Genomic DNA, 11,868 nt, shown 5'->3' on the forward strand with positions numbered 1-11,868 from the left:
ATGGTATTGAATCTTACTTTTAAACCTATAATCCATTTTCAGTTTATTCTTGTATGTAGTGTAAAAAGGTTGTCTAATTTTATTTTTTGCATGTATCTATCTAATTTTTCCAACACCATTTATTGAGTAGAATGTCTTTAACCCATTGTATGTTCTTGCCTCCTCTGTAAAATATAAAATGACCATATTGGTGTGAGTTTATTTCTGGGCACTCTATTCTGTTCCATTGATCTATATGTCTGTTTTTATGCCAGTACCATGTTGTTTTGATTATTGCACCCTTGTAGCATAGTTTGATATCAGGTAGTGTGATTCCTGAAACTAAGTTCTTCTTTCTCAAGATTGGTGTGGCTATTCTGAGCATTGTGTGGTTCCATATAAATTTTTGGATTATTTATTATAGTTCCGTGAAATGTACCATTGGTATTTTGATAGGAATTGCATTTATTTGTATTGTTTTCAATTTCTTTCTTCAGGGTCCTATAATATTCTGAGTACAATTCTGTTACCTTCTTGGTTAAATTTATTTCAAGGTATTTTTGATGCAATTATAAGTGTGAATGCTTTCTTAATTTCCCTTTCTGATAGTTCATTATAAATCTGGCTGCTACTTTTGCTGGGCTTGAAGATTCCCAGGAGAAGCCAAGCTGTGAACCTAGGCTGGCTGCTGCTAGTGCCAGGCCAGGGACTACTTAGCAAGAAGTATGGGGGCTGGGGGCTTACTGACTGGCTGTTGCTAGTTTGATAGGATTTGAGAAGTTGTGAATCATGAGCCAAGACCAGACATTCATATGGAAAAGCCACTGTTCACACTTCAAATGGACCCATAAATTGAGTTGAGGATCTCCACGGCAGGGAGGCAGGGCAAACGGTGTTAGACAGGTTGATGGAGTCTCAGATATGGATCCCACCTGCAGGTTCTGTGGCTCTGTGTGGGGGAGAGCTCAGAAAATCAATAATGGCCTCTTCCCTCCTTTAGTTGGGAGAAAGCTGATCCCCAGCTCCCGCCATGATGCCAGATGCTTCAGTTCTCCCTGTATGCCAGTGGTGCCTTTCAAACTGCTACCCAAGTGCTGCAGCTCAGAGGAAGTGAGTCTGAGTAAATCTGTGAATAGGTTCTTTAAGGGGAACTGCTTGGGACTCCAGCAGTTTCTTCCACTGATTCAATCCCCACTGGTATTTTCAGCCAGAAGTCATGGAGACTTGTCTTCCTAGCACTAGAACCCTGCAACTGGTGTGTGGATAGAACTCCTCATTCTTGAAATATCCCTCCCAATTTTTTATCTTCCATATGTGGATGTGGGACTAGTCCATCCCTCATCTCTACCCCTCTTACCAGTCTGGAAGGATGTGGTTTCTTTAATTCTGTAGTTGTCAGACTTCTATTCAACTCTAATTCTAATTGTTCTTAGTGATAGCTGTTTTATATTTTATTTGTAATTTTGATGTGGTTGTATGAAGAGGTGAGCCATGTTTACCTGTGCTGACATCTTGACCAGAAATTTCTTGGATTAAGATTGCTGATATTTACTTGAGAATTTTTGCATCTATGCTCATCAGAAATATTAATCTATAATTTTCTTTCTTTGACTGTTTTTTTTCTTTTTTTTAATTTCAATCATTGTTCAAGTACAGTTTTCTCCCCCCTACTCCCGTTCCAGCCCCTCCACCCAACCCTCCCCCCTTCCCCCTATTACCCCCCACCCCTAGTTTTTGTCCATGTGTCCTCCAAATTTGTTCCTGTAAACCCTACCCATTCCCCCCTGAAATTCCCTCTTCTCTCCCCTCTGGCCACTGTCAGACTATCCCCTATTTCAGTGTCTTTGGTTATATTTTGCTAGTTTTTTGTTTTGTTTTGTTTTGTTTTGTTGTTTAGATTCCTGTTAAAGGTGATATCATGTGGTATTTGTCTTTCATTGCCTGGCTTGTTTCACTTAGCATAATGCTTTCCAGCTCCATCCATGCTGTTGCAAAGGGTAGGAGCTCCTTCTTTCTTTCTGCTGCATAGAATTCCATTGTGTAAATGTACCATAGTTTTTTGATCCATTCATTTACTGATGGGCATCTAGGTTGCTTCCAGCACCTAGCTATTGTAAATTGTGCTGCTATGAACATCGGGGTGCAAAGGTTCTTTTGTATTGGTGTTTTAGTGTTCTTAGGATAGAGACCCAGCAATGGAATTGCCGGGTCAAAAGGCAGATCCATTTTTAGTTTTCTGAGGAAGTTCCAAACTGCTTTCCATAATGGTTGTACCAGTCTGCAGTCCCACCAACAGTGCACTAGGGACCCCCTTTCTCCACATCCTCTCCAACACTTGTTGTTTGTTGCTTTGTTTATGATGGCCATTCTGTCTGGTGTGAAGTGCTATCTCATTGTGGTTTTAATCTGCATCTCTCTGATGGCTAGCGATATTGAGCATCGCTTCATGTGTCTTTGGATTTTCTGTATGTCCTCCTTGGAGAAGTGTCTGTTCAAGTCCTTTGCCCATTTTTTAATTGGGTTACTTGTCTTCTTAGAGTGGAGTCGTGTAAGTTCTTTATATATTTTGGAGATTAAACCCTTGTCTGAGGTATCATTAGCAAATATGTTTTCCCATACAGTTGGTTCTCTTTTTATTTTGATACTGTTTTCCTTAGCTGTGCAAAAGCTTTTAATTTTGATGAGGTCCCATTTGTTTATTCTTTCCTTTATGTCCCTTGCTCTAGGAGACAAATCAGTAAAAAAGTTTCTGCGTGAAATATCTGAGATTTTCCTACCTACGTTCTCTTCTAGGACTTTAATGGTGTCACGCTTTATACTTAAGTCTTTTATCCACCTTGAATCTATTTTTGTATAAGGTGTAAGTTGGTGCTCGAGTTTCATTTTTTTTGCATGTAGCTGTCCAGTTCTCCCAACACCATTTGTTGAAGAGGCTATTTTTATTCCATTTTATGTTGCTGCTTCCTTTGTCAAATATTAATTGACCGTAGAGGCTTGGGTTTATTTCTGGGCTCTCTGTTCTGTTCCATTGGTCTATGTGCCTATTTTTATGCCAGTACCAGGCTGTTTTGATTACAGTGGCCTTGTAGTATAGTTTAATGTCAGGTATTGTGATTCCTCCCACTTTACTCTTCTTTCTCAAAATTGCAGCAGCTATTCGGGGTCTTTGACTGTTTTTATCTAGTTTTAGAATTAGCATAATGCTGCCTTCGTAACATGAGTTTAAGAGCCTTCCTTTCTCTTGAATTTCTGAAATAGTTTGAGAAGGATAGGTGTTAGTTCATTGAATGTTTGGTAAAATTCCCTTGTAATGCCATTCAGTCCAGGAATATTGTTTGTTGAGAGCTTTTTTAATTACTGCTTCAGTTTCATTCATTGTAATTTATCTGTTCATGTTTTCTTTTTCTTCTTCAATTTTGGCAGATTTTGTTTCTAGGAATTTATCATTTTTTTCTAGATTGTCCAATTTATTCTCATGTAGTTGTTCTTAATATTTTATTAATATTTACCAAGGTCAGCTTCCACCAGCACTGAGCCTGGTGGCAAGTCAGCAAAAGGCCCAAAGGACACTGAGATCTGCTTCTACCTGCTGGTTGCCTATTATGCTCAGTCACTGAAAGAGCCTCTGGCAGGATTCAAGTCGTATGAGGTAAGTTTTCAGTGAGTTACCAGGCAAGGTAGAATGGTGTTCACTAGATTGATACAGGTTAGATCTTGGTACCAGTGCTGGGTCAGAGGCCACTCAGAAAAAGTGCCAGTATACACTAAGGCTGGGTGCTATGCACCAGCTGTCCACAGACCTTTGTAGTGGCACAGAGTCTCAGGGAGTTGACTGGGTGAGGCCAGCCAAGTTTATCAGGCCAAAACAGGCCAAAATTTGGCCATGTGAAGGAACGGCTCTGCATGGTCAAGTGTATGAGAGAAAAATGGCCCTTTTCCTAGTGCCACACCATTCAGTCTAGCCTCAATTCTGCCCAGACCTCCTGGAGAGCTAGAGGCCAGCAGGGCAGAGCTTCCAGGAGTTGTGAGGGGGACTCCTAAGAGTCCAGAGGATGGGGCCACCAAAAATCCAAAAGGTAAGTCTAGTGGATCTCTGTAAGGGTGAGGCCCTGGTCATGCTCAGGATAAAGTAGGGTCATGCCCACAACCCAGAGCCACACAACTCATTCACTGACATATTCTGTGTCCACTCATACCTCTACAACCCTGGCCCAGGAAGCTGACTCCTGCACAGGGCATGAGCTCTGCAGGGTGGGACTACAGGGAAATCTAGAGGGTGGAGTTATTGTATTCCCTCAAGCTGATGCTATATGGAGGGGAGTGCTCAGCTCAAACAAGATAGCATCTGAGTTGTGGGAGAATGACACAGCAGAGGGACACTGGTAGATGTCTCATTAGCTCTCTTCTGGGAGCCACAAACCCCAGTCTCTCCTCACAAAACACTATTCCACTCTGTCCCCCCTCTGCCAAAGCCCAAGATAAGTGGTTACAAATTACATTTTGTACCTTGGCTCTTTAAGAGATCTCCTGGATCTCTAGCAAACTCCTGTTGCTCCCTTGCAGACAGAAGCCCTGCTGATTTTCACAACCAGATGTTATGTGGGCACCTCTTGTTGGCTCTGGTGCTCTGGGCCAGGGAGCTCAGCATGGGATTGAGACCCCAAGCTTTTCATGGGGAACATTTGCACCTGAGATATCCCTTTGGAATCTCAACCGCCACCGGTGGGAATGGGGCCAGGCCTTTTTCCATCTCTGTGCTTTTTATCAGTCTCAATGTGTGTTCTTCTGTAAATCCTTGGTTATAACACTTCTGTTTGGCCACTCTTCAGTTAGTTATTCAGGTTGATTGCTCTACATTTTAGTTGCACTTCAAGTTTGGTCCTGGAAGGAAGTGAGCATAACTTCTACATACTCTGCTGCCACCTTGGATTGCCAAGATTATTCTTGACCAAGGAACTCTCCACCTCTGTTACAGAGAGGCAAAGAACAAATAATTAAAATCAAACATAGAAAATAAGGCAGCATTTGTCCATGAGTTCATTACAAGGCTAAAGGTCAGATGAAACTAGGAGACACATTACCTAAAATGGCCTTAATTTGAAGAAGAGTGAGAAGAGCAAATAAAGTTGTCAAAGGGAAGAAAAGCACACTCATTTCTTCATTAATTCCAAAGGACCAGGCAAAGACATCATAATAGAAAAGGAAAAACAAAATCAATGGCTAAAAGAGTACAAACAAATAAGCAAACAAGCAACTCCCCCATTCACTGCTGCCAGAAAACAAAGCAGGACAAGGTTTGAGGTTGAGTCAGATTAGTTGTTCAGATTTTGGTTTAAAAAAAAAGAGGGTATGCTCCAAGGAAGTCCCTTAGGTGGTGGCACCTGGTAAGGAAAGCAGGGGCTGGTATAGCTTTTTAAAAGAATCACACTGGCCTGGACAACATTACCACATGGAGACGACTTTGTGGTCAGGGCATAAAAGACACTTTATTTGTAGTTAATACAGAAATATCACAAAAATTGGTCATAAACAGAAAATGCAGAAAATACTTTTTTATTTTTTTTATTTTTTTAAAGATTTTATTTACTTTTTTTTTTAGAGAGGGAAGGGAGAGAGAGAGAGAGAGAGAGGGAAACATCAATGTGCGGTTGCTGGGGGTTATGGCCTGCAACCCAGGAATGTACCCTGGCTGGGAATCGAACCTGGGACACTTTAGTTCCCAGCCCGCGCTCCATCCACTGAGCTACGCCAGCCAGGGCATACTTTTTTAAATATAAAAAATCTATGTAGCACATTCTCAGACTATAACAAAATAACATTACAATATATATAGTAAGAATGGAAGTAAATAATAAACAACAATATAGGATGTCAAAAACTCTCTGAAGTTACTCCCAGGTGAAGGAGGAAATGCAATATGAAAATAACAGGGAAGGGAGGTTAGGGGAGGTAGAAGAGGTTAAGGGGGATAAATGGTGATAGAAGAAGACTTGACTAGGGGTGGTAAACACACAATACAATGCATCAATGATGTATTGTGAAATTGTATGGCTGAAACCCATAAATTTTATGAATCAGTGTCATCCCAATAAAGTCAATAAAATAAATTTTAAAAATAAATACATATAATGAAAATATAAAGAAATAATTTGATAATGCTGCCAGTGTATGGAATAAAGAACTTATCACTATAAATGTCTATATTAATACATAAGAAACAGAGAGTAAGAGAAATATAATAAAAATCTCTGAATTCCTTTAAAGGGAAGGCAACCCCCAAAATATAGAAATAGAAAAGCCAAATAAAAGTCATAAAAATAGAAAAGATACAAAGGGACATTTGGTGAACAAACTAATAGTTGTTTCATTGAACTATTAATAGAGTTTTTGGCCAAATGACTTACAAAAAAAGAAAAAAACACAAAATAAACAATAAATCATAGATGAAAAAAGTGGGTTTTTTTGACAAATTATTCAATTCTTTATCATACATAAGACCAGAAGTGTTTTAATAACAAATAGAAGAGAAATTCAAAACATTTATGGTTGTGTGCCCTTCTCTGTTTCTGTAGCACCCTGTATATATCTCTATGAAAACATTTATTGTACTATATTTTAATCATATATTTATATGTCTGTCTTATTGTATTAACCATGCTGCTATTGGGAAACAGATGGCACACTCCAAAAGGTCTTATTGAAGAGACTAATACAGGGACTATTTGTAATAATACTTGCAGAATTAAGGGAACCAACAAGGGAGGCTGAAGCACCCTGGGGCTACCAACAGCAACAAGTCAATATCTTCCCAGGACTAAAGGGCAAGGAGCAGGAATGGTGTTAGGGGAACGTGGCAAGAACTGGGGCTGTGAGAGAAGGGCTGCCTGACAAGGGTTGTGACAATAGGTAGGAGAATGAAGCCACCACCAAACACAGCCTGGGGTGCAGAAGCCAGGGGAATAAATACACTAATCTCTCATACCTCAGGACTTCTTATTTGCTGTTATTCCTTCCAAAGATGAAATCTTACCTGAAGCCAGAGGGCAGGTGAGCCTTGGTAACTGAGTCCATGGAGTCAACGTCCCAAGGCAGAAAGCAGTGCAGAGAAGGGCAGAGTATGAATGGGGTGGGACTGAGAGGGCCACAAACAGAGACTAACCTGCACCTTCTGCAACATGACTATGGAGTCCATGAGAATGGAGACTGTGCCTGAAGCATTTCTGTTCCCTCAGCACTTAGGAGCAATGATTCAATAATTATTTTGTTGAATGAATGAATGTTTCAATTGAATGAGTTATTTTTTTCAGTTACATGCTAATGAAACAGATAACTGAGTAGCTATTAATGAATTTCTATTCATACAGATATACATATAATACCAGCTATATGCAGGAAAGTTAGTTTTAATGGACTATTCACAGAGAAAACAATATAAAATGCATATTAAAATAATATGCTCAATTATACTTCAATAAAGCTGAAAGAAAAATAAATATAAATAAAATAATATAAAATCAAATTTCTGGCTCTGATTGGTTCACTGGAGAATTTTTCCAAGAAACAATTTTCTAATTAAGCAATCTGCCCAAAAATACAGAAAAGGATATACCACAGGTGGCAAACACAAGGCCCATGGGCCAAATCCAGCCCTTCACCTTGTTTTATCTGGCCTAGTACTTTGCTTCTACCTGGCGGCAGTGCCAAGCTCTTCCTTAACTGTTAAGGAGTAGTTACATTTATACAGTCCTAAAATTACATTCGGCCCTTTGAAGGCAACTGTGAGGCTGATGTAGCCCCTGGTGAAAATGAGTTTGACACCCCTGGGATATACTACCAAATTTGTTTTATGAAGCAAATATATTTTTATATAAATGCTTAAAAACAACACTACCAAGAAATAAAATGATAAGTTAGTTTTATGAATATGGGCACAAAAACATTCTAAAAAATATGGTAACAAAAAGAATACAATACAACAAAACAGCTGTGAACTAGGTATAAAAATGTTATGACCTTAAAAATACTTTCAACATAAGATATCACCTTAATGGATAAACTCTAAAAATTATATCTATTTATGTCCTCATAAAATATAAATTGAGTGCCTAGTATGTATCAGGCACTCTTCTAGGCACTGGGGATACAACAGTGAACAAGATGGGCAAAAATCTTCACTTTCTCACAGCTTCCATTCTCATGGGGGAGAAAGGTAAGTAAGGCAATAACTCACTAGAATAGGCTCATATGGTGACAAGTGCTCTGAAGAATATAAGACAGCTATATATTAGAGTGTGACCATAGGTGAGTGGTCACATTAGATAAGGGTATCAAGAAAGGCCTATCTGGGGATCTTTGAGCTGAGGCCTAATATTTCAAAAGATGGTAAGAAAACATTTCTTAAAATTGAAACCTTCCATTGGTTAAACAAAATAAAAAGGCATGGGAAATTTCCTTTCTTAACAGAATCATTATACAAACCTAAAATCAAGAGCCAGAGGCATTGGAGACACCCTATTAAAAACACAAATATGACACGATGTCTCTCATCAGGCTAAATTAAAATTATGGTAAAATGAGATTGAAGAAGAAAAAGAAATTAGTTATAAATATACAGAAGAAAGAGAAATACCACTTCTCTAAAATGACAGGCTTATATAAAGAAGTCTGTCATCAATATACAATTCATAAAAATTAAAATTAATATGTTGAACAAAGTAATATAATATTAACTGACAAAACTCAGTTGTATCACTAAAGTGACACAAAGCTAAACAATATAACAAAAAAAAGAGATTCACAATAATGACAAAATATTAAATACTTGGTTATTCACTCAATTTGAAAGAAAAATATTGAAAGAAAATTATAAAATATCAGTGGAAAAAGCACAGGAAGACATGCATGCTATTTACTGAGAAGAAAAAATACTTGAGATATCAAATACTGTAAATGTAGCTAGTTTTACACATAAGTTTAATGCAGTACAAATGAAAGCCACTGAGAGAACTTTTATAGATTTTGACAAGTTGCTAGAAAAAATTCTTCTGGAGAATACAGTTACTATAGACTCATTCTTTAAGATTTTTAAACAATTCTAGTAAAGATGGAGGTGTAAGTAAACATGCTTGCTTCCTCACACAACTAAGGCAAAAATTACAACTAAACTACAAAACAGCTGTCACCCAGGACTGTGAGAAGATTGAGCTGTACATAAGCCTGGCAACCAAGGAATTAAAGAAGTCACATTTATTCAAACAGATAGGAGGGGAGGAGATGCGGAGACACAGAGAGGCAGAGACATGGAATAAGCAGTCCTACACCCACATGTGGTGCATAAAAATAAGAGGGATATCTAGGGAGTGAGGGATCCAGCTCCATACCAGACCACCCAGACCCGGGTTCCAGTGCCAGGGAGATAAGTCCCCATAACTTCTGGCTGCAAAAACCAGTGCAAGTGTGAGCAGTGGAAGAAACTGCAAGATTCACAGGTATCTCCTCTTAAAGCATCCTCAACAGACTATGACTTATGCAGACTCACTCTCTCTGGGCACCAGCACTGGGGCAGCAGCTTAAAAGGCACTAGTGGCATAACTGAAGTTTCTGGCATCAGGACAAGTGCAGGGGCAAAGCTTCTTCCTGGACAAAACTCCAAAGTACAGGTAGCAGCCATTGTCCCTTTTATGAGCCCACACTCACAAAGAGCAACATATCTGAGATTCCATCAACCTGGTTCACAGTGGTTACCCCACCCAGGTGACTACCTTAGGCTCCCCACCCCTTTCTACTTATGGGTGTGCTTTTCTACATTAGGCCACATGCTCCTGAGAAAAGGAGTCAAAGCAGCTCTACCTGATACATAGAAACAAACACAGGGAAGCTGCCAAAATGTGGAGACAAAGAAACATGGCTCAAATGAAAGAACAGATCAAATCTCCAGAAAAAGAACCAAACAAAATGGTGATAAGCAGTCTATCAGATGAAGAGTTCAAAACACTGATTATTAGGATGCTCAAGAAACTCATTAGGTATGTCAACAGCATAAAATAGACCCAGGCAGAAATGAAGTTTACACTAAGTGAACTAAAGAAAAAATCACAGTGGAGTGGATGAAGCTGAGAATGAAATCAATGATTTGGAACATCAGGAAGAAAAAATATTCAATCAGAAGAGCAAGAAGAAAAAGAATCCAAAAAAAATGAGGATAAGGTAAGGAACCTCTGGGACAACTTTAAATGTACCAACATTTGAATCATAGGGGTGTCAGAAGAAGAGAAAGAGTAAGAAATTGAAAACTTATTTGAAAAAATAATGAAAGGAAACTTCCCTAGTTTGGTGAAGGAAATAGACATACAAGTCCAGGAAGCACAGAGAGTCCATATACATTGGATGCAAGGAGGTCTACATCAAGATGCATCATAATTAAAATGCCAAAGGTTAAAGAGAGAGAATCTTAAAGCAGCAAGAGGAAATCAGGTAGTTACCTACAAAGGAGTTCCCATAAGACTAACAGCTCATTTTTCAAAAGAAACTTTGCAGGCTAGAAGGGATTGGTAAGAGGTATTCGAAGTGATGAAAAGCAAGGACCTACAACCTAGATTACTCTATGCAGCAAAGCTATCATTTAGAATGGAAGGGCAGATAAAGAGCTTCCCAAACAAGGTAAAGCTAAAAGAACTCATCATCACCAAGCCATTATTACATGAAATGTTAAAGAAAAAGAAGATCCTATTTAAGAAAAAGAAGATCAAAACTATGAACATTAAAATGCCAATAAATTCACAATTATCAACAATTGAATCTAAAAAACAAACTAAGCAAACAAGCAGAACAAAAAAAGAATCATAGATATGAAGATCATTTGGAGGGTTATCAATTGGGAGGGAGAAGGAGAGAGTGGGGGAAAAGATACAGGGATTAAGAAGCACAAATTGGGGCCTTGCAGATGCCACAACCTTGCACCTTCCCATGCCCAGCCATAGTCAACCCCACCATGTTCTTCAACATCACTGCTGATGTCGAGCCCTTGGGCAGCATCTCCTTCAAGCTGTTTGCAGACAAAGTTCCAAAGACAGCAGGAAACTTTTGTGCTCTGAGCACTGGGGAGAAAGGATGTGGTTATAAAGGCTCCTGCTTTCACAGAATTATTTCAGGATTTACATGCCAAGGTGGTGACTTCACACACCACAACAGCACAGGCGGCAAGTCCATCTACGGGGAGAAATTTGATGATGAGAATTTTGTCCTGAAGCACACAGGTCCTGGCATCTTGTTCATGGAAAATGCTGAACCCAACACAAATGGTTCCCAGGTTTTCATCTGCACTTCCAAGACCGAGTGGCTGAACAGCAAGCATGTGGTGTTCAACCAGGTGAAAGACGGCATGGGTATCTTTCACCTGGTGGTATCTGGTGGACCCATAGTGCTCCACAAATGGCAAGACCAGCAAAAGGATCACCATCACTGACTGTGGACAACTCTAATAAATTTTACTTGTGTTTTATCTTAACCACCAGACCATTCCTACTGTAGCTCAGGAGAGGACCCCTTCACCCCCGTCTGCTTAGAATGTTCCATAATCTTTGTGCTCTCACTGCAGTTCATTGGGTTCCGTGTTTTCCTTACACCTTCCAAGTCTAGTTGGTTTGCAGAGTTAAGTTTATGATTATGAAATAAAAACTAAACAACAACAAAAGAAGTACAAATTGGTAGATACAGAGTAGACAGGGGGTGTTAAGAACAGTATAGAAAAGGGGGAAGTTAAAGAACTTATATGCATGACCCATGAACATGAACTAAGAGGTTATTGCTGGAGGGAATGGGGGTACCAGGTGGAGGGAAGCAAATGGGAAAACTGGACAACTGTAATAGCATAATCAATAAAATTTATTT

At 39.2% G+C, this 11,868-nt stretch overlaps 1 protein-coding gene across 1 annotated transcript; it reads left to right on the plus strand.

The window, feature by feature from the left end:
* The first annotated feature begins 10,916 nt into the window (after nucleotides 1–10,916).
* LOC114505142 (peptidyl-prolyl cis-trans isomerase A-like) lies at nucleotides 10,917–11,586 on the plus strand. The gene has a single exon (XM_036016612.1). The coding sequence runs from the start codon at nucleotides 10,922–10,924 to the stop codon at nucleotides 11,441–11,443; it is 522 nt and encodes a 173-aa protein (XP_035872505.1). The 5' UTR covers nucleotides 10,917–10,921; the 3' UTR covers nucleotides 11,444–11,586.
* The last annotated feature ends 282 nt before the right edge of the window (nucleotides 11,587–11,868 follow it).

This window comes from Phyllostomus discolor, chromosome X (genome assembly GCF_004126475.2).
Source record: "Phyllostomus discolor isolate MPI-MPIP mPhyDis1 chromosome X, mPhyDis1.pri.v3, whole genome shotgun sequence".
Taxonomy (NCBI): domain Eukaryota; kingdom Metazoa; phylum Chordata; class Mammalia; order Chiroptera; family Phyllostomidae; genus Phyllostomus; species Phyllostomus discolor.

Coding starts and splice junctions, on each gene's coding strand:
- LOC114505142 (XM_036016612.1), top strand. CDS start 10,922: ATGCCACAACCTTGCACCTTCCCATGCCCAGCCATAGTCAACCCCACC.